The sequence below is a fragment of the Pagrus pagrus genome (assembly GCF_965226575.1).
Source record: "Pagrus pagrus genome assembly, chromosome: 13".
In the NCBI taxonomy this organism is placed as follows: domain Eukaryota; kingdom Metazoa; phylum Chordata; class Actinopteri; order Spariformes; family Sparidae; genus Pagrus; species Pagrus pagrus.
The window spans coordinates 10773664-10797109 of NC_140197.1; the positions used below are offsets into that span (position 1 = coordinate 10773664).

Below are 23446 nucleotides of genomic sequence, written 5' to 3' on the forward strand. Positions count from 1 at the left end.
CAACATCATCAGGGTGTGAGTCACTGGGGAGTTCGGTCACACTTTGAGATTGGTCGAGCAGCCGTCACAGTTTCATTTTCATCATTGCTTTCAATCACGTCTGTTGTTGACAATCGCTCAGTTTTTGCTGTTGTACTGACACAGTCTATATTTTTTAATGAAGACACTTCCTACAGTACAGACCTCTGTAGCCCGCTGGTTGAGGTGGTTGAGGCTGTTGAGATGTAATCCTTCAGTCAGAAGCCTAAACCAATAGGAGAAGAGATTTATGGCAGGGAAAGGCAGCACAATAAAACAAAGGTGTATTACTTACAATGTGGCTACAAGATTATCCTAAAGTAAACAATACAGCCAAAATGGCAAAAATATAACATAAAGAAATATGAAATAAATGTTGTTGGTTTTTTTGTACAACCTCTTGAGCTTTGAGATATAGCAGTTTAGCTGACTTTCCCCCATAGCCTGTTACTGAGACATAGCCCTAAATATGTGTAATTCATTTGTATGAACTTAAACACTACCCTAGGACTTTAACTGTAACAATATGAAACAAGGCGCTTCAAATTCATTATAATTAAAGACAGAAATAAACCTGAAATTACTAGCAATTAAAAAACTGCCTCACACCGGTCAAGACGTAGGCTACTAGCAGCATATTTTCTCATTAGCTCGATTAGCGTAGCAACACTGGCTGTGTGCAATTATTGCACACCTGAAAACAAATATAGATAGACAAAACTGTTCATATAAATACTTTATCCACACAAAGGCACATACATCACAGGTCAGGTAACAGGCTCAACTCCTCCAGGCGGCCTCTCAATGATATTCCAGTGCAGTATCACAGTCCCACCACAAGGCGGCGCTGCAGATTATCTGATTTACACAACCACCTCTCTCAGTCCTGACCAGTGGTCCTCAAATGTTCAGCCTACCAGCCCTTACAAACATGCAGTGTGCCATTTCCCCTCTGATCTTCTACCATTGATTGATCCCTCAGATTTATTATGTGACCCTTTGGACCAATGGAATAAAATTCTTCTTACACATTAATAATCTAATAATGTGACATACACAGGTTTGGGGAGTACTGGGATGCATGTAACAGGATTATGAAATTAGGATACAAAACAAATCACCTGTATTCTACCTGTATTATAAAGTTACAGTAAAAAGATAGATGTAGTTAGATTACAGATACATTCAGTAAAAAGGGGATTAGTAACAGGATTAACGTTTATAAAGTGAAGGATGATATACTAGTCTGTAACCATGCACACATAACAACACTTTATGGGTCTCACACATCACTCTGGTGTTGAGTGAATCCAAATACACAGATATTCAGACCGAATAAAGATCATCTTATTGATATTCCTTTTCTCTTACTACAAATTTTAACATGTAATTAGTAACTGTATCAGAATACATTTTTAAAGTAATCCTCCCAACCCTGAAACCCCTGGATATACACTAATATATCAGTCAAGTGAGACCTCTGACCTCTGATCAGAGTTTGTCCCTGTCTGAGTAATGAACATCACCATGCAGTCTGTTTGCTGAGCATGAATGAGGGACAGTTTCAGAAATATGATCATATGTCTCATTGACTGTACAGACTGTAATTACAGTTTCTGTCCATAAGATGTCAGAGTATGCCTCAAATCCAGTGTGTGTGTGTGTGTGTGTGTGTGTGTGTGTAGGGGAGTAGAAGCAAGTGCAATGCAAACCTTCAACATGTTCCACTACAGACTATAAGCTGTAACTAATGGTGAATAAATCAATTATTCATTCATCTTTAAAGGAATAGTTCACTCTAAAGCAAAATTCAGTCATTATCGACTCACCCACATGCTGATGAGAAGTGCAGCTGGAGACCCGCGGTGCTTCCCTCCGGCAGGAGTATGCCATATAACGATGGTCAATTGTGACCGAGAGGAAAAGGTCCATAAAACTACAACAAAAAAAAAACTTTGTAATATTCCTCCATACTGCTCGTCTGCTGCAATCCAAGTGTCCTGAAGTGGCGACATCCAGAGTTAACTCGAAACGACATCATTTAGTACATTTTTACAGCCTAAATAGTCACTATGCTATGTTTACACGGAGGCACGCTCCGCGTTCACGCGGGCCTTCCTTGCAGCCGATTGCACTACGGAAGCCGCGCCGGACAAGATGAACGAGACTCACGATAGATACACACTGGCATTTACTTACTGTTTTGAGCGACCGGGCGACACACAAACACAAGAGGGATCTGCCTGCACTGCATCTTGTCCAGCGCGGCTTCCGTAGTGCAATTGGCTGCAAGGAAGGCCCGCGTGCCAATTGCACTACGGAAGCCGCGCCGGACAAGATGAACGAGACTCGCGATAGATACACACCGGTATTTACATGCTGCTGTGAGTGTCAAAGTTTCAAATCACCAGTGCAGGCAGATCCCTCTTGTGTTTGTGTGTCGCGCGGTCGCTCAAAACAGTAAGTAAATGCCAGTGTGTATCTATCGTGAGTCTCGTTCATCTTGTCCGGCGCGGCTTCCGTAGTGCAATCGGCACTACGTGCCTCCGTGTAAACATAGCATAGTGACTATTTAGGCTGTAAAAATGTACTAAATGACGTCGTTTCGAGTAAACTCTGGATGTCGCCACTTCAGGACACTTGGATTGCAGCGGACAAGCAGTATGGAGGAATATTACAAAGTTTTTGTGTAGTTTTATGGACCTTTTCCTCTCGGTCACAATTGACGCTCGTTATATGGCATACTCCTGCCGGAGGGAAGCACCGCGGGTCTCCAGCTGCACTTTGAGGAATACGAAACTACACCGGACTTCTCATCAGCACGTGGGTGAGTCGATAATGACTGAATTTTGTTTTAGAGTGAACTATTCCTTTAAGCCTTTAGTTACAACAACTTTTAGGTGACCAGCTCGAGGACACCTCCATATACAGTATCAACTTCTTCAGTATCACTCTTGCTTCGTCTGTTTTTGCTTTACCATGAATTTAAATCTGAAAATCTACAACTTTTGACTAGATGACTCATTAGAAAGTGAGAACATGATACTTGTTGGTGAAGCCAAGAACAATACCAAGAAATTGAGTCACACTTTGGTGACCTGATCCTAGATTCTGATCAACTGTATCACTTGGGATATTAGTTAAATTAGAGTAGGGACTCTTTTATTTTCTCTTTTTAAGACTTAAACTATTAGACACTAATACATAAAGAAATGTTAATTCAGAGTTACTTCGTGTATCAGTTAATATGTGAGCAAACCAGCTGGATTCTTCTCACATAAAAGTTTATTTAAGGACCATATTTGCTCACTCGCACACTGATGTAATTATTTTTTGTTCATTTGTTTTTGCTGAGAATCTGTTCCAGTTGGGGCATGCTGGATGAGCACCTAAACATTGGATTTCACCAGGATCTGATGGGATAACTGTGGATTTTTACACCTTTATGTTTGAAAAGATAGAGGGGTGTGTGCTTTACAATGCCTTCTTAATGTACTGTAATAATGTGTGTGTCTGTATCTGTCTCCTCTGCTCATTAAAGTCCATGTCCAAACTTTAAACTGTAATGTTGCCCTGTTCTTTCATCTGTTCATAACAAATGTGCATAAAAACATTTCAAGCACACCAAACTGACACCGTGCCTCTGTGTATTAGCTGTACCACACTAATGATGAACACTACTAACTACATTACTAATTACATTCAGAGTGTGTATAGTGAAATAATCCCAATTGATTATTAATGATGGTCCATATTCATCCAGACTACAGACTCTGAGCACAGACAGGATCTCTATACAGTACACAATGGCACAATGAGGAGCGCATGATCAGTTTCCACTTCACCAATCACAGCCATTTGTTTTGGTTGGTTCACTTCATTGTCCTTTGCCTCTCCAGTCAGGCTCCTCACCTTCCTGTCAATCAATCCCTGCTCCTTTGATTTTATTTAATCTGTCTGTGAGTTAGTACAAGTGTCGGCTAATTGTGCGTGTTACGTGGTTGGTCAGTGAAACAACTGAAATTGGCCCCTCCCACTGCTCCTCCCCGATTGGCCGGACTTATATGAAAAGGTATAAAAAGCCACACTCTACAGATTTCAGCAGACGCTAACCATGGATCGAGTTCGCCGGATCATTCGTGCGCTGCTCCAGCTACCGAGATGGCTTTCTGCTCATGGATTTGGATTCGAGCTGGTCTGTCAGAAACCTTATGGTCTCGTTTTCACGCTTCTACGTGATGGACAGCCACTCGTTGTGGTCTTCATTGATCGTCTCCGGCACAGGACCCCTGCTGATATTGCACCTGTGTAGCGATGTCCACGGAGGCATCTGCGTGGAGACACCGGCTCTTCTGACGCCCTGCGTGCTCTGAGTGCCGCGTTCACCTACAATGATCATCTGGAGCGTCGAGCACGGACACCAAGCGCATGACAGCACAGTCGCGTTATCCAGGACAATATTATTACACAGCACCAATATGGCATATGACCAAGTACTCGCACGAGGCACCACGCTGTCCTCACACAATATACTGCGACAATCTCGCAGCAGCTCACCTAGGACATCCCCCCACATTAAAAGACAAATGCAGGTTAAAAATATTTGAACAAAGTTTGAGTTTGATAATTTGTTTCTGTGTTAAAGCTGCAGCTCCCCCATACAGCCGTGCCGCTGTGGAGCACATGGACTCCCTCCGTGCGCCATGATGCTGCTGTGTAATGAGGTCGTGGGTAACGCGGCGGTACTGTCATGCGTTCAGTGTCCGAAGTTGCGCTTCAGATAGTATTTTGGAGGTAAGAGCGGGAGTCAGAACCTAATGTTGTGTTCTGTATTGTGTTGCTTTGAGGTTGTTTTGTGTTCACTAAGGTCAGTTCTGGTGGGATCTTTGCTCAGCAGTGGAAGCGTCCTGTGGCTCGTGCGTAAAAGTAGCTGCTGCTGATCCATACAAAGGTCTTGTATGAGTCACAGGAGAGTAAAGCAGCTCTGCTCTCATTCATGTAGCGTTAGAGAAGGGACACAGCGCAGGCAAGGCGTTGATGTTAAAGAACAGACAAGTCATAATCTGTTTTCTAACCTTTTGTGCTGCAACCCTTGTGCCAAATTCTACTGTGGAGCCAGTTCTTGTTTGTTTGGTTTTGTTCCAAAAATTAAACGTGTTTTATTCAGTATATCCAGTTATATTCATGCTTGTTCCTGTGAAATGGTTCTGTTGTTGACCTCTGTGGAGTTTCATACCAGAGTGAAGGACTCAAGTGTATCAGTCCCACGTTTTAGATTTGATTTTTTTCTCTGATTCACCATCTATTTTATTTAACTGTGATTGTCTACTTGTAGGTCTGAACAATAAAATGACCATGCACATTTGTTTAACAGAATTTCGTTTTCTTTTTTAGAGAGAGAGAGCGAGAGCCCTCTAGTTGTGATTTATTTTAATGTGTACCATTATGAAGCGTACAACTCTCACCTGCATGTGCTTGATGGTGTTAAAATCGTTATTTCTAATATATTCCTTTTTTTCTGAATGAGTAGATTACCTCAATCCACTGCAGGCCCAGCTGGCACCAGACGTCAATTAGATGTCATAGAGACGTTGCCCTCCTACGTTGAATAGACGTTAGTATTTAGTTGAAAATGAAAATCAGGTTGACGTCTAAACTTAACGTTGATCTGATATCAAAATCCAATGTTGGACAGATGTTACATTTTTATATTGAATCAATGTTGGTTTTAGACGTTAACCTGATTTTCATTTTCAATTAAAATATAACATCTATCGAACGTTGGACTTGGATATCAAATCAACGTTGGTTTTAGACGTTAACCCAATTTTCATTTTCAACTAAAATATAACATCTATCCAATGTTGGACTTGGGTATCTAATCAACGTTGTGTTTTGACGTCGACCAGATTTTCATTTTCAACTAAAGTATAACATCTATCCAATGTTGGACTTGGATATCTAATCAACGTTGGGTTTTGACGTCGACCAGATTTTCATTTTCAACTAAAATATAACATCTATCCAACGTTGGATTTTGATATCAAATCAATGTTGGATCTAGACGCCTACCTGACTTGCATTTTCAACTAAAATATAACATCTATCCATTGTTGGATTTTGATATCAAATCAATATTGGGTTTAGACGTCAACTCTTTTCAATTAAAATATAACATCCACCCAACATGTGAATTTTAAAGGATAACTACCGTTTTTTACAACCTGGACCTTATTTCTAGCAAACTATATGGTCATTTACTCACCCAGATAACTTTGGTGTCATTTGAAGTCGTTCGGACGAAATTAGATCCAGCGTAGCGCCGATATATCCATATAATGCGAGTAACGGGGCATGGACACACAGCCTCTATAACGCATTATCTGCCACGAAACTAGTTCATTTCACCAATATTTTGTTACGATATGCTAGCGCTATTCCCCTCTGAGTCCGGGCTCGTCCGTTATCAACATCCGGGGTCAAACTAGCAGTAGCAGCTACAGGTAAACAAGCTGGGCTGTCGCGGGTACGCGCGCACTGGATCTAATTTCGTCCGAACGACGCCGAATGACACCAAAGTTATCTGGGTGAGTACATGACCATATATTTTGCTGGAAATAAGGTCCAGGTTGTAAAAAACGGTAGTTATCCTTTAAGTCTAAACGACATTGGGATTTGACGTCATCCCTTTTTCGACAAAACTCCAACATACATTATATTTTGATGTCAAACCAATATTGGAGTTTGATGTTTAAACTTTTGTTGGTAAGTATTCATTTAAGACACTGTTTAGCTGCATGGGTAAATAACTAAAACTGGTTAACAAAAAGGCTTTTTAATCAAACATTTAAGAATATTTAAAATTTTTACATTTTAACAAAATTTTAACACATTTAACATTTAGGGAAAAACAGGTTAAACATTTAAAAACAATGAATATTTAAAACTTAACTTTTAAAGAACAGTTAACAACATTTAAAAACAACAACAACAACAGGACAGTGCAGTTATTCCCCAGATTGAACAGAGGTGGCAGTAGAATAACAGTCACTGCTGCAGCTGGCTTTTCCTGCCACCTCCGCCCACCCTATCTGGGGCATATTTAAGGCAGAAGGCAACAGCCTCGGAAATCTTCGCCTCCGTTTCCTTCTCCCTTCCTGGAGTCTTCAGGACACTCTCTGTGAGAAATATTTGAAACTTCAGAGTACAGGACAAGTAAGGCTACAGTAAGAGTAAGGTTGAATTCCAATTCTTAATTTCATCCCTACCACTACCCCTAGCCCTTAACCCTTGCCCCTTGAAACAGAGCTACAAGGGGTAGGGGTTGAAAGTCAACCCCTACGAATTGGGACACCCCTTCAACAATCACATAGGTCATCAGTAGTCTCTGTTGGCTTTCACATAGGCAGACGTGACAAGCTTTTGCCACAAATCCTGTATTCAAAACCATGTTAACTTAATAAAATTTAATGCAGATGGATCGGTTCATTGTAAAACATTTATTGACGTAAATGTGGTGATATTTACGTACGTAGACTACAGAGCCCCCAGGCAGCCCTGCTCTTCTGTCCACACATGAAGCTTCACTTTTAACACAAACAAACTAATGTGACTGCCACAATTCTTACATTTCGTCAATGAGACCACCGCCATTGTGCGCTCCACCGTTGCCCACCTACCAGTGAGATACCTAACACCAATATACCAAACCTTTTTTTGAGGCAGTTCGGTATATTGTTTTTCCGGTTTTGTCTGTAGCAGTAATGGATTCGGTGAAACGTTGCTGTTAGCCTACTTGTAAAGGACATCAACATAGTGCATGTTGGTTTTTATTTACTATGTATTATTTTAGATATATTATTTTGACACTTCCTGTTAAACGGATGTATTTTATTTTGAAAGGGTTTGGTAAACGGAAAAGGAGCGAATGGATGGTAAATTAATTGAGGAAGGTAAACAAGCATCACATGGATATAAGAAAATTCACAGATAAAGGAAAATAACTGCGGTGTTGAACTAAACTACAAGAGTGATTTATTAGCCCGGGTGAAAGTGGCAACAAGGTAAAGGCTTATGGTACATTTATGTTTGTGTTGAAATTTAAGTTCATTTTATGTAAAGTAAAGCTAAATGCCACAGGCTAATTATAGATGCATGGACTAATGGCTTTTTATTTGTATTTATTTTAGCTCTTACGTTGTTGTTGTTGTTGGTCAAAGAATTGCTTCGAGGAATAAAATACTTCAGACCACCACCAGTAAAAGCTTCATTCATTTTAACTGGCGCTATACTACTATTTGCAACACACACACAGTAACTTTGACGAGTGGTTAACAACAACGTCGGGTAAACTCAACGTCTTAACCCTCGTGCTGTCATAGTGGGTCATTTAGACCCAGTGAGCGTGGATTAAGAATTGCAACCATCGTGAATCCTTGATGGGTCAGAAATACCCCCCCTGCTCTGGATAGAAATTTTTAACCTTCGTGCTGTTATGGCGGGTCATTTAGACCCAGTGAGCGTGGATTAAGAATTGCAACCATCGTGAATCCTTGATGGGTCAGAAATATCCCCCCTGCTCTGGATAGAAATTTTTAACCTTCTTGCTGTCATAGTGGGTCATTTGGACCCAGTGAGTGTGGATTAAGAATTGCAACCATCGTGAATCCTTGATGGGTCAGAAATACCCCCCCTGCTCTGAATAGAAATTTTTAACCTTCTTGCTGTCATAGTGGGTCATTTAGACCCAGTGAGCGTGGATTAAGAATTGCAACCATCGTGAATCCTTGATGGGTGATTAAAATTAAAACTAAAATGTTATAAATAATAATAAAAAAATCCCAAACTTTATTTTTTTGTCTCGTGTTTTTATTGTAAAGTTTATACAGAACTATGACCAATGACAAGTTACATTAATGTAGATAGATAGATAGATAGATAGATAGATAGATAGATAGAGCGTGTCAATCAATCAATCTGTCTGAAAATTCTCAGCAGCACACTCAGCGCAGTATGGAAGCGAACAGCCTTTGCAGATATATTTCTTACACCTGCAGCACAAGGTGTGCGTTTTGCTGTCCTTTTTCCATGGGCAAAACTGACACCTCTTCCTCTTCCTCGCCCCGGTCGGGTTATCTGCTCCTGATGCGGCTGCTGCAGTTACTGCTGCATTCCCTCCCTCATTGCGAGATCTAGATCTAGATCTAGATCTAGCCCTCTGAATGCCTCGGACAACTGCTGCTGATGCTTCTGTGCGCAGGAGACGCTCCCTCCTTCAATCAACGGAGTCACCAGCGCCTTTCCCAGCTGCTCTAGGAACACCCTTCTCTTGTTCCGCTTCTGACGCATCCAGTCAGGGTTTATTTCTCTCCATATCACAAAAGCATTGTAGGAGGAAACGTCGACAATGTTGTGGAAAATGACCAAGGGCCAGCGAGCCGTCATCCTTCTACAGCTGTAGGTTCCAATCACTCTGTCGTGGCGATTGCTGACTTCGGCCTCCGTGTGCTTTGTGCTCACCAGTAGCACGTTTTTGTTTTTCTTGGGCACATAAGAAACTGCAGCAGTGGTTGACGTGAAGGCAAATTTTGACGAGAACACCGCTCTTCCCTTTGGTGGGAGCAGTGCAAGTGGGAGCTCAGGTTTGTTCTTTCGAACGGTGCCAACCATGGTCATTTTCCGTTTCAGCAGCTGCTGTCCGAGTTCATAAGAGGTGAAGAAATTGTCACAGGTGACATTGCGATCCCTCAGTCCCTCCGTGACATCAAGCACAACTCGCATCCCCTGGTTCTTTTCCGGGCCTCCTCCTCCTCCTCCTCCTCCTCCAACTGCAGCAGCGCTCCCGGTTGCGGTCTTCCTCCCGGTATACACTTGCATCTTCGAAACGTAACTGGATTTAGCGTCACATGCCACCCATGATTTGATCCCATATTTTGCTGGCTTGCTGGGCATATACTGCCGAAAAGCGCAAAGCCCTTTGAACGGAACCAGTTGTTCGTCCACCGTTATCTCCAGCCCGGGGTTGTAGAGGTATGGCAACCGCTCAACCCACGTGTCCCAGACCTCTCTTATGGCCACCAGTTTGTCAGTGGCACGTCTCGCGGGTCCCAACTCACGGTCGTCGAATCTCAGCAGTCTAGAGTAGGCGTGAAAGACTCTCAGTGGCATCGTGGCACGGAAGATGGACCTTCCGCTCTCTGCGTCCCACAGACTGGCTGTAGCTTCACCTCGGGACCTGTAGACACCCGCCAAGAGCAGCAGCCCTATGTAGGCGCGAAGGTCGGTGGTGTCCAAGGGTTTCCAGCTGTCTATGTTTTTCCGTCTCCCCTCCAAATTAGTCATCTCCAAGATGATGTGTTCTATCGACGGGGTGATGAACATGAAAAATGTGGAGGCGATGTCACGGGCGTGGGCAAGCGAATACTCAGTCGGTCCCGGTGGGCTGGTTGTCGGTGGTAATGGTGATGATGGCGGTGGCGGTGGCGGCGGCGACGACGGTGGCGGAGACTCAACGTTGCTTTCCCCCCTCCAGTCATTTCTACCCTGCTGCTGTTTATCGTATGGTATTGAGGACCATTTGATTTTGCCATGTTTTGAGAGAAAACTGTCTCTTCACTTGACTGCTTTCTTGTCCTCCTTGTCCCTCTCCTTCCCTTTCTCCTTCTTCTTCTTCTTCTTCTTCTTCCCCTCCTCCTCCTCCTCCTTCTTCTTCTTCTTCTTCTTCTTCTTCTTCTTCTTCATCCCATTCTCCTTCTTCTTCACATTTCCCTTCTGCTTCTTCCCCTCCTCCTTCTTCTTCCAATTCTTCTATTTTTCAAAAGTTTTGTGGGATGCGATTCAACTTGCTATAAACTTGATCTATTCAGACACACACCACACTTTCAGTATATCAAAGGTGGTAATTGTGGTAAGTAATGAAAAGAAAGGCACAATAAGGCAAGACATAGTTTTGTTTTTGTTTTTTTGAAAAAACTCTTTATCTAACACTTTATCTTTTACAAACACTTTTTTTGGGGAAAAACTCTGGGAAACATTTTCGTTCTTCATCCCTCACAGGATGGGCAGACAAATGTAAACAGACAAAAGGTTACACAGACAGTTTGAAACACAAAATATCAAGAGTGTGATATACAGGAGCTAGTACAGTCAGTGATTTTCAACCCACATTCGTAATGTCCTCTAAACTCCACCAAATTTTTTCCTCAGCTTTCTTTGTTTCAGAGGTGGGATATGTAGAGTCAACAAGTCATCTCTGCTCCATGAATTTGTTCTGCTCTGTCACTGAACCAGATGCTCACCTTCCTGACTGAACAACTGTGCTGAGTGGACTTAACTGGTTTAGTGGAGGAGAAAACAGACACATGACTTGGAGATGACTTGATGACTCCACAACTCGAACCTCTGCTGACTATCCAACCACACCTCAGTGTTTGCAACTGACAGAAGAATAGAGTTATTTTTATTTCATATGCATAGGGGAGCTTACTTGTGCCTCTGGAGCCCAGGTGCTGTCCTCATCATTCAGCCTCGCCGTGCGTTAGGCATGGTAAGGCAAGGCAAATTTGTTTTGTATAGCACTTTATTTTTTACAAACACTTTGTCTCATTGGGGTTCAGACAGCATCCTAACAATTTTCTGCCCTTAGACCCACACATCAACTGAGGAAAAAACTCTAGGAAAACTTGTTCTTTTCTTTCTTTCTTTCTTTCTTTCTTTCTTTCTTCATCCCTCACAGGATGGGCAGACGTGCAGTGGACGTTGTAAACAGAGAAAACATTACACAGACAGTTTGAAACACAAAATGTCAAGAGTGTGATATACAGGAGCTAGTACAGTCGGTGATTTTCAGTTTGTGACGTCCTCCAGACGTATGCATAGGGGAGCTGAATTGTGCCTCTGGAGCCCAGGTGCTGTCCGCATCATTCAGCCTCGCCGTTCATCGCCCACTGCACTAAGGAAAGGAAAGGCATAATAAGGCAAAGCGTAGTTTTTTTGTATAGCACTTTAATTTTTTTTACAAAAACTTTGTCTCGTTAGAAAGCATCATGACAATAGTATATTTTCTGCCCTTAGACCCACACATCAACGGGGAAAATCTCTGGGAAAACTTACTTACCTCACATGGAAGGGCAGTTGTGCAGTGGACACTGTAAACAGAAAAAAAGAAGAAAAAAAAAGAAAACGTTTGAAACACAAAATGTCAAGAGTATGTTATACAGGGGCTAGTACAGTCAGTGAGTCAACAAGTCATTCTGCTACATGAATTTGTTCTGCTCTGTCACTGAACCAGTTACATTTGTTCATTAGCTCACCTTCCAGCCGTAGTTTATCTTTCTTTCGACTGGCCCATGTCTTCACGGAGAGGAGCTCTTTAGTCTTCTCTTTTCCGCCCTCTCCGGGGCCCGTGTCTTCGCAGAGAGGAGCGCTGATTCTGGACAGCTCCAGGGCTGGACAGCTCCAGTGCTGAATCCGGCCCCCGGGGGACTTGAGGAGCCGTCCGCTGGAATCTTAGCTGCTCTCTGTAAAGATGGAAATGTTTAAAGAGAAGGAAGAGAGTAGAGGAGTCCAGATTCCACTGTGTTCCCGTTCCCCTCCTCTCCTCTCCTCTCCTCTTCTACCAGGAACACAGAGGAATCTAGGCTCCTCTCCTCTCTCCTCTTTAAACACTTCCATCTTTAGCTGGTAGTTTGCAACATAGACTGAAGAGGCTAGTGGTTTGGTGTCTGTAGCTTCGACGTCCTCAATCTTCTACCACCTCAGTCTTTTCCACGATTTATACTCACCGTTTTTGTTGCAAACTCACACAGCTGTAGTGTTCCTTTTTTGCCCTCCTTGGGCTCGTGTCTTCCAAGAGACGATGAGCTCTTTAGTCTTCTCTTTTCCGCCCTCTCCGGGGCCCGTGTCTTCGCAGAGAGGAGCGCTGATTCTGGACAGCTCCAGGGCTGGACAGCTCCAGTGCTAAATCCGGCCCCCGGGGGACTTGAGGAGCCGTCCGCTGGAATCTTAGCTGCTCTCTGTAAAGATGGAAGTGCTAGAGGAGAGGAGAGGAGCCCAGATTCCACTCTGTTCTTGTTAGAAGAGGAGAGGAGGGAAACAGGAACAGAGTGGAATCTAGGCTCCTCTCCTCTCTCCTCTTCAAACACTTCCATCTTCAGCTGGCAGTTTGCAACGTAGACTGGAGAGGCTAGTGGTTTGGTGTCTGTAGCTTCGACGTCCTCAATCTTCTACCACCTCAGTCTTTTCCACGATTTATACTTACCGTTTTTGTTGCAAACTCACACAGCTGTAGTGTTCCTTTTTTGCCCTCCTTGGGCTCGTGTCTTCCAAGAGACGATGAGCTCTTTAGTCTTCTCTTTTCCGCCCTCTCCGGGGCCCGTGTCTTCGCAGAGAGGAGCGCTGATTCTGGACAGCTCCAGGGCTGGACAGCTCCAGTGCTGAATCCGGCCCCCGGGGGACTTGAGGAGCCGTCCGCTGGAATCTTAGCTGCTCTCTGTAAAGATGGAAATGTTTAAAGAGAAGGAAGAGAGTAGAGGAGTCCAGATTCCACTGTGTTCCCGTTCCCCTCCTCTCCTCTCCTCTCCTCTTCTAACAGGAACACAGAGGAATCTAGGCTCCTCTCCTCTCTCCTCTTTAAACACTTCCATCTTTAGCTGGTAGTTTGCAACGTAGACTGGAGAGGCTAGTGGTTTGGTGTCTGTAGCTTCGACGTCCTCAATCTTCTACCACCTCAGTCTTTTCCACGATTTATACTCACCGTTTTTGTTGCAAACTCACACAGCTGTAGTGTTCCTTTTTTGCCCTCCTTGGGCTCGTGTCTTCCAAGAGACGATGAGCTCTTTAGTCTTCTCTTTTCCGCCCTCTCCGTGTGTTGCACTGCACTAAGGAAAGGAAAGGCATAATAAGGCAAAGCATAGTTTTTTTGTAAAGTGCTTTATTTTTTTTACAAAAACTTTGTCTCATTAGAAAGCATCATAACAATAGTATATTTTCTGCCAGTAGACAAACACATCAACAGAGGAAAAATCTTTGGGAAAACTTACTTTCTTTTTTTTTTTCACTTTTTTCTTCCTCCATCCCTCACATGGTAGGGCAGTTGTGCAGTGGACACTGTAAACAGAAAAAAGGGGGGGGGGAAGAAAACGTTTGAAACATAAAATGTCAAGAGTATGTTATACAGGGGCTAGTACAGTCAGTGAGTCAACAAGTCATTCTGCTACATGAATTTGTTCTGCTCTGTCACTGAACCAGTTACATTTGTTCATTAGCTCACCTTCCAGCCGTAGTTAATCATTCCTTCGACTGGCCCATGTCTTCACGGAGAGGAGCTCTTTAGTCTTCTCTTTGGATCTATTCCTCAGCTGGCTGTTTGAAACAGCAGTAGAGTCAGTGTTTTGCAATCCTGCTGTCCTCAACGCTCCGCCACACTTTCCTCAGCTTTTAGGTGGGATATTTCTGTGCCATGTATTTGTTATGCTCTTACAAAAAACCAGCTAAGTCCAATCAGCACAGTTGTTCAGTCAGGAAGATGAACTAATGAATTTGTGAATGCAACTGGTTCAGTGTAAGAGCATAACAAATATATGGCACAGAGTTGACCCAACGACTTTACAATTCAGTGGTAGGGGACAGTGGGGTAATTTGCGCGAACCCCATATCATCCATTTCACTCATCCTGCAAAGAACAGAGAGAAACATGGCTTTAGGGATAATTTCATTTAAGTAAAAAAAAAAACGTTTTTTTTTTTACTTCTGAAGTAAAATTTCTACAATTATTTCTAAACAATTATAGACATCTTTGAAAACAGTTCACACATATTTTTAGTGCTTTGCATGATTCTATGCAGTGGGGTCAGGCATGCATGCCTGTCTCTCTCTCTCTCTGTGTGTTTGTGTGTGTGTGTGTGTGTGTGTGTGTGTGTGTGTGTGTGTGTGTGAGGCGGGGGAGGGGGGACACACTACAGGCACCAACAGCTCCGGTCGTTGTAAGAAGCGAGCGAGGAAGGGAAATGGGAAATGTGAAATATTTATTGTTATCAATGGCACAATTTATCCCAGTGTAGTTTCTCTAATGGAACAACTTATCTCCCACTGGGGGCAAGCTGTGGCGCAAAAGCACTTTTTTTTTTTCTTTTTTCTTAAGCTATATTTCTATTTTCTACAGTTTATTTTAAGATACAAAGGGATTTTTCCCAGAGATGCACAAGATCCAGAACTACTAAATGTACACATTTTAGTTGGAGGCATGCATCACAGTAACCCCCTTGCTTTAAAGGCACATATAGTAAAAAAGGAAAAAAATAAAATAAAATAAAATAAAAATATATAATATATATACTACTTACCCCACTCTCTCCTATGCAGTTCACATTGTCGGTGTCCTCACACCAAACTTTTCCTCTTTTTTCAGTGGATCCATTCTCCATACTGGCTGTCTGCCCCTCTACAGCAGAAGAGTCACTCCACCAAACTTATCCTCTTCTTTCTCTGGATCCATTCTCCGTACTGGCTGTCTGCACCTCTACAGCACAAGAGTCAGGGCAGGGGGGTTTTAAGCACTTTCTTCACGGACTGAGAGAGCAGAGTTATGCAGGCTCTTTTCTCCAACTACTCTCCTTTGCTCTGAGTAGTGCATCTGTGACACCTCCCCCTCCGAGGTAAAACGAGCCAATTCTCTCTCCACTACCATGGTTGGGTCTGGCCTCTTTCTCCCAGATGACAAAGACGTCTTCTCTGTTTTACCCGTTTCACTTTGGAATTCCTGTCTTGTTTTCTTATGTGGTGTGGTCTGTGTCTTTGTCCTAAACCTGGTATCCTGGCTGTCTGCGTTTGAGTCTCCCTTCTCCACACATCCTGACACTCTCCTTGCTCTGAGCAGTGCATTTTTGACCCCTTCCCCCTCCGAGGTAATGCGAGCCAATGCTCTAAAACTACCATTTTTGAGTCTGGCCTCTTTCTCCCAGATGACAGAGCCGTCTTCAGGACAACACAAGTTGGTTTGAAGGATTTGCATGTTACAAAATTATTATTATTATTATTATTATTGAGAACAAATGATTAAAAACAAAAGGATACACAACTCAACACGTTTCAGGTTGCTTTGTTCATTTTTATTTTTTCAGGGAAGACCAAAAAAAATAATACAGCATTTCGTGTGCCACAGATTCATCGCTTTCTCTTTGTTCTCCAAAAAGGGCTTAGTGCTGGGGAAGACGCCGCTTGACCCACTTTAACCTGTGATGGAAACGGCCACAGCGAACAAAATGGGAGCTATAGCAAACCAGAACGTTGAAGTGAGGCCACTGACTGGAGGTAGTAAGAGAGAGCACATCTCTCCCACTTTAGCTTCTCTCCATTGGCTTCCTGTAGGATTTAGAATAGACTTCAAAATCCTTCTGCTGACTTATAAGGCTGTCAGTGACAAAGCTACATCTGATCTGAAAGACATAATTTTCTGTGCAACCGGCTCTCTCCATGGGTCAGAGAGACAGACACTCTAACTAAATTTAAGTTCAGGCTTATAACCTTCCTCTATGACAGGGTTTATAGTTAGGGCTGGTTCAGGTAGCTCTGAACCATATACTGCTACAGGTCTAGACTGCTGGTGGGACACATCTGGTTACATAGAGCCCTGTCCTCTCTCCTCCTTTCATTTTGCAGAGTTAATGCAGAGTGAATTGTCATTGGCCGCGTTTCCCAGATTCGTTAAGAAGCTCTTAAGTGCTAAGATCTTCTTAGGAGTGCTCTTAAGAACGCTGTGAAAGAAGGATGTGTTTCCCAGAGTCGCTCTTAGCTTAAGAAGATCTTTCACTAAGAAGGAAATGTAAGATCGAGCTGACCCACTCTTAACAGCCTTCTTAGTGACCGAATGCTCAATGATCAAGCGCGTCAGGGAAATTTATATCCTCCACTTTGCGAAATAATAAAACAATGCTCAGTGTTGAAATGCGCTCATAGCTGCGGACCACTGGCGCAAGAAAAAAAAATAGAAAATGGTAGATGAAAAAAAACCTTTTTATTGAATTACACGTTTAAGTTTTCCGCAACATCTGCATATATGAGTTTATAGTACTACACATAAAAAAAACAACAACCCTGTGGCATTTCACAGATATCAAGGGAACAGATGTATTAAACTCAGCTGAACCTCATCCAGAGAGGCTTCCCCTGCAACTCTGCGTTGCCAAAGTCCGCGCGTGTGAGAAACCACGGCTGCAATACAGCACGTTCTCCCTGCGAACCAACAGCGTCGCCGTGCGCGAAGCCAGACGGTTTACATATATGCATACGTGCGTCAGCACTTCTCCCCACTGGACGTGCTGTCAGACCGGGCTGTCCAGGCAAAGTACCGGCTGCCCCGTGCGGAGATCCAACGGCCGTTGGATCTCTTTGCCTGGACAGCCCGGTCTGACAGCGCACACACACACACACACACACTTATGCGCTGATAAAGAGGTGGGTGATCGATTTGCCTGGCATCGATTGATTCAGCACAGCAGCACCGCGGTGGACAGCTCCCACTAAGAGCTTCTTAAGAAGCTTCTTTGGCTTGATCTTAAGGTTCTCCTAAGAAGGCAGTTAAGAACGCATCTGGGAAACACCCGTATCTTAGCGCTCCTTCTTAGCCGAACCCTTCTTAAGAGCCTTCTTAAGTCCTTAAGAACGATCGAATCTGGGAAACGCGGCCAATGTTTGATGAATTTACTGCGGCTGTGCCATGTGAGTGAAATGTAGCCTACGTATAGACGCGCGTGCTGATGCTGCTGCTATGTGAAGACAACAAGTGTTTAATGAACAAAACTACATATAAATAGTTTTGATGAAGATTTCTTTTTTTTTTTTTTTTTTGCTGGAAATCTTGATGCGTTAATGTAAAGCAAAGTGAAAGAGGCCAAAGTCAACATGAAATGTGTTTCCAGAGGACTTGGTGTGTGTGTGTGTGTGTGTGGGTGCGGCTCCATTAATAAAATACACACAGATGACCTTTTGCGCTCTCTGTGATGTTAATGAAATAATGTCCATAAAAGCTGAGAGTTGACTAACCTGAGATATAGTTTTAGTAATAAAAATAACTTTGTAATAAAGAAGTCTGAAATGTTGTTTCAATGTCAAAATAAAAGCCTTCATATGTAGTCCTCTCACAAGGAGCTGTTTCTATAAGGACTGAAACCAAACTTCTATCAGACAATATGAGAGAGGACACAGTCACAGCTGGACATTTCTTCATGGTTACATGTTGACGTCATCTTTTGCAGGTTGATTGGATGAAATTTTAAATCCAGAGGTGAGATGTGGCTGTAAAACACACGCGCACAACATGGCCGCGCAGGATTCCATGGTTGCTATGTTTTTCTCCAGGTGCATCATTTCTATCAGATCATCATTTAAAAACAAACAAAGCCTGAAACCGTCAACACAACCGACATTTTACCCATTGCACTCGTCAATTTCTTCAAACTTTTTGGTTCAACTGAGGATTTTTTCACTCTATTGAATAACAACAAACAACCCACTGAGACCGACACACAACCGACTTCCAACATGGAAAATGTGAGACTTGAACATTTTGACAGTTTAATGCTGTTTTCTATGTGTTTTGCCGTCGACTCTCTGATATGAACACTGTAACATGTCTCCTGGTATAGACAATAAACTGCCGTACAGAAACTAATAAAGTGTAGAGAAAAGAATAAAGATTATTAAAGTGTATGGAAATTAAACATCTGTTCGGACCAAAGCTGACATGTTATACATAATGTGGTGGGAGGCAGTGGTGGACAGGTAAGCTAGTCAGACCCTTCAGGCCTACTTCAGTACAGGTGGGATATATCCTGCAAAAATACTCTATTACAAGTAAAAGTATCTAAGTATAATTAGAAAAATGTCCATTAAAGTGCTCAACTCAGAAACAAATGCACACTCTTGCTGCATGATATATCACTAGATATTATTATTATTATTATTATTATTATTATTATTATTACTATTACTCATGTAGGCCTGTTGATAAGCAGGATTTTAATGTTGTTTGTTGAAGTGGAGCTCATTTTGAGATATTTTATAAAGGACTGCAACTAATGATTTCTTTCATTGGAGAATAATCTTCTGATTATTTTTCTTGAGTCATCTATTTGATTGATGGTTTCAGTAAAATCTCAGAAGGGAGAGCCACTTTCACAATGTTTGTTTTGTCCAACCAACAGTCCAAACAACTTAAACTATGAAGACAAAAATGGGGAAAAGCAGTAAATCCTCAGATTTCTTTTTTTAAAGCTGCATCTGTGAAATGTTTTTGCATGAAAAGTGACTGAAATGATGAACAAGACGATTACCATTGATAGATCATCAACTTATTAAACAAAGAGTTCAGGACATGGGAGTTAACAGTGGCCCAGCTGTTCATTGTTGCTCTGGAGCCTCTAAAACAGGGGTGGGGAACCTCCGGCCTCCGGGCCGTATACGGCCCGCGAGGCTGTTTGGTCCGGCCCGCGAGGCAATCCATAAGTGTAGGCTACCCACAATTAAATGCCCCCGGGGCTGGTGTCTGTCTTTCCGGGCCATGAGCAAGGTCATTGAACACAACATCAGCGTAACTGTCATCGCGTCGTGTCCTCAGTGATTGACAGGTGACAACAACGTGTGGAGACGGAACATGGCTACTAAAAAAAGAGAAGTTGATGTGGAGTGTCGCTCTTTCCAGGACAAATGGACTTAAGAATTCTTCTTTGTGGAAGTGAGAGGCTAGCCCGTGTGCCTGGTGTGTGGGGAGGCGCTGGCCGTAATGAAAAATGCAAACCTTGAGCGTCATTACAGCGCGAAACATGCTAAACTGGATGACCTGAAGGACAAGAGCGGTGGATAAAGTTGTCGCTGTCCGACGGAGTTTGAGCGGCCAGCAAGCAGCCTGATCCAAACCGCGAGCGGACCAGGACAACGTGACGCAGGCTAGCTTCGTGGTCAGTAGCTCATGTAATGGCCTTATATGAGACAACTCAGATCTGTCATTTTCGAGTGATTTAAAGTTGCTATGAGATTTTAGGTTGCTGATTTTTTTAAATTTCACATCAGAATGCTCTGAAATGATTTGAGGTACATTATAAGGTTGTCCACTATCAATCTAAGGTGAAGTTGTTCAGTGGTAACAGGGAGTTTTCTTTCAATAGACTGAATTCAGGGGGAATATAACTCAGACCTGTCATTTTCAAGTGATGTAAAGCTGATATATGACATTTTAGAGGGCTGAATTTTTTTAATTTCATGATTTGAGGTACATTATAAAGTTATCTACTGCTTAAACTACTAAACATCAGTGACTATAAAACCAACAGGAACAGATTTATTAAAACATTAATTGGATTAAAACAATAAGATACACTGAGATGGATCAAATTGGCTAAAACATTAATTAATGGTCATGATATTCATGTTATTGCAACTAAGTTAAAAAGGCCATAAAAATATGTTGTGAGCTGCTTACCTTAAAAAAAAATAAAAAATCATGGCCCCTGAGGGATTGTATGAAAATTGAAATGGCCCTCGATAGGAAAAAGGTTCCCCACCCCTGCTCTAAAAGATCAATTTTATCTTGTTTCAGAAGATAAAATTATGGCTCCATTGGTTGAAAAGATAAACAGCCTCTATGCTCGAAAAAAGGAATATCTGTTTTAAAGGAAAGTTACAGAAATTAGATCTGGTCCATTCAATGCCACTTGTTGTGTTGACTGCTCTTACAGAGCATCACTCTAACATGTGATTGTGTGTGTGTTGTTGCAGTGTGACCTTCCCATCGACCTGCGAGACCACGACTACAGCAGGCCTAGGAGAAGCAGTGCACGCAAGGCGCACGGTGACTGGAGCAAGTGTCCATGCTGCAGGAACGAGCAGGTTAGACATCTGGAGGAAAACAGAATATTCTCTTCGAATTCAGAATATGTGAAGGGTCTTTAACTGCCACAGTTTTCCTCACTAGCTCATCTGATGAAGATGTTTCAATTGTCAGATTGTGAAAGTATTCTGTTGATAAGTAACAAGTTGACTAGCTTGACATCCTCTCGTGTGCTGCTGATCTCCTCCAGGTGAATTCAACCCCAGGGCCCCAGCAATCTGCTACAAAGGCCAACCTTCCCCAGAAGAGGAAGCGGAGGTCCACGCCCCGTCCTTCTACACCTTCTGCTCATGGTCCAGGGAAGGTCCGAGCGCCTTCATCCACCATCCCACCTGCTGACCTGCCCGTGGTGTCCAACGTGCCCCCCAGCCCCTGGCCCTCCGGTGCTGATAACCAGCCGAGCTCCACTGGTGTGAACCGCTCCGGTCCACTGAAGATACACAACTGCTCAGTGGAAGATTACCAGAGAGTCTACCATGAAGTGGTAGACAACCTGCTGAGGTAGGTTTGGGTCAAACATGCTGACTCTTTCAATCAGATCATCACATTTGTCAAATGATTTAAAAATCTATCACTCAGTCACATTTTATACCATTTCTGTTCCTTCCACTCCTCACAGCTACAAGAACGGCCGGGTTCGTCCGTACAGTTTACAGCTGGGACGACGTATCAAGCAGAAGCTGTGGGAGAGACTCGACCGCCCCACCATTACATCATCAACCTATCAAGATGGACTCACACACGTGGACGTCTCGTACAGGGCTGGAGTCTTTCCTCCCCTCTATGATGTAGATACTTTGGGAGAACCGAACCCTGGACAGCCTCCACATAAAAGAGCCAAGAAGTCCAACTGAGCTGAGAGCAGCAGCTCCACTCAGACACTCTGTAATAATAGTTCAATAAGATCAAATCCAACCTGTAAATATTAGAGACCTCAACACAACTGACTTCATCTACATCAGTACATGCAGCCTCCATCAGAAATTAAGCCTCCACCTCAAACACCATCTACACCACCTGCCAAGACATAACCTCTGAGAGCCACCTGGAGTTAGAGGCTCCATCCTCCACCTACAAGTCTCCTCCACTCACTTTTAAATCTAAACTGTGCCTTCTTACTACGTCAGCCATCTGCTGCTCTAGTCTCCACCTGCAGACAGCAGACAGCTGTACAGATACATACTCCACCTGAACATCTACTGCCACCTCCACCTGTAAATTTGTGTAGTCAGCTACAACCTGACTCATCCAACTGCAGCTGCTTCCAACTCCTGCCTCCACCTACTGCCTCTGCCAGTAACCTGCAGTCACCACCTACACCTGCAGATTCTAGCAGAAAGCTGAGACCTCAACCTCCACCTACGACCTTGGACAAAACCCTACATTGCTGCCTCCACCTGTGGATTTTTGAAGGCAGACACAACCGAAGCCTCCACCTAAAGCCTCTTCTAACAACCTGCAGTTTCCTCCACCTTAAGATTGTTGCAGGTAGCTAAAACACAATCCTCCAACTTGAGCCTCTGCCAGGAAACTGTAGCTGCCGCCTCCACCTGCAGATTCAGGCACACAGTAATGGACTTGAAGGTCCATCTACAGCCACTGCCAGAAACATCCACCTCTTCCAGAAACATCCACTTCCTCCTCCAATGCAGATTTTGGTAAGTGCAGCTAAAACTTCAACCTCTTGTGTCTTCCACCTGCTGCCAGCCTCTGCCAGTAACCTGTTGCTTCCTCCACCAATAGATTCTGGAAGACCGCTGAATCCTCAACCTCCACCTCCATCCTCGGCTGACATACCAACACAGCTGCCTCCATCACAAGATTGTGTAGATAGACACAAGCCTCCACCTAAAGCCTCTGCCAGAAACCTGCAGCCGCCAGCTCCACCTGCAGATTCTAGCAGACAAATGCAACTCTAATGTCCACCTACAGCCTCTGCCACCAACATCCACTGCAACCTCCACCTGTGGATTCTGACAGATTGCTGCAACCCATGTCCTCCAACTAAAGGCAATTCTGAGTCCTCTTCTAGAAACCTGCACCTTCTACTCCACCTGCAGATTCTGGTAGATAAGTGCAGCCAAAACCTCCAACTAAAGTGTCCTCCATCATCTGTCTACAGTCTCTGCCAGTAACCTGTTGCTTCCTCCACCAACAGATTGTGAAAGACCACTAAGGCCTCAACCTGAATGTCCACCTCCATCATCAGCTTTAAAAACCTGCTACCTCCACCTGTCAGTTAATGCCAACGAGAGCAACACAAGCCTCCAGCTAAAGTCTCCACCAGTAACCTGCAGCCGCCATCTCCACCTGCAGATTCTAGCAGAGAAATGCATCTAGACTGTCAACCTACAACCACTGCCAGCAACCTGTACTTTCCTCCACCTAAAGATTGTGGTAGTCACCTGTAGCACAATCCTCCACCTACAGACTGAAAGAAACATCCACTGCAACCTTCACCTGTGATTCAGATGACTTGCTGCAACAAATGTCCTCCACCTATAGGTCTCTCCAAGTCCTACTGCATGCTTCCAGATAACCGCACCT

General features: G+C 43.4%; 1 protein-coding gene and 1 long non-coding RNA gene across 4 annotated transcripts; one reads left to right on the top strand and one right to left on the bottom strand.

The window, feature by feature from the left end:
- Window positions 1-11038: 11038 nt before the first annotated feature.
- On the bottom strand, window positions 11039-12448 carry LOC311267854. The gene is made up of 3 exons (XR_014623883.1): window positions 12330-12448; window positions 12134-12164; window positions 11039-11968 (listed from the first exon to the last, which is right to left on the bottom strand). It is a non-coding gene; the product is annotated as an uncharacterized lncRNA (long non-coding RNA).
- A 5975-nt stretch (window positions 12449-18423) lies between these two features.
- On the top strand, window positions 18424-23445 carry LOC311267849 (uncharacterized protein). Of its 3 annotated transcripts, XM_084371092.1 has the most exons (7): window positions 18424-18564; window positions 20788-20898; window positions 21090-21400; window positions 21519-22557; window positions 22643-22965; window positions 23058-23133; window positions 23216-23445. In XM_084371092.1, exons 1-4 carry the CDS (start codon window positions 18556-18558, stop codon window positions 21751-21753), a joined length of 666 nt encoding a protein of 221 aa, XP_084227218.1. In that variant the 5' UTR covers window positions 18424-18555; the 3' UTR covers window positions 21754-22557; window positions 22643-22965; window positions 23058-23133; window positions 23216-23445. The 3 variants fall into 3 exon arrangements, with proteins under 3 accessions (XP_084227218.1, XP_084227217.1, XP_084227219.1); XM_084371091.1 differs by having other exon boundaries at window positions 23058-23445; XM_084371093.1 differs by having other exon boundaries at window positions 22643-22909; window positions 23058-23445.
- Window position 23446: the final 1 nt, after the last annotated feature.

Coding starts and splice junctions, on each gene's coding strand:
- LOC311267849 (XM_084371091.1), top strand. Junction 20,899..21,089: donor CATGCTGCAGGAACGAGCAG/GTTAGACATCTG, acceptor GATCTCCTCCAG/GTGAATTCAACCCCAGGGCC. Junction 21,401..21,518: donor GTGGTAGACAACCTGCTGAG/GTAGGTTTGGGT, acceptor CACTCCTCACAG/CTACAAGAACGGCCGGGTTC.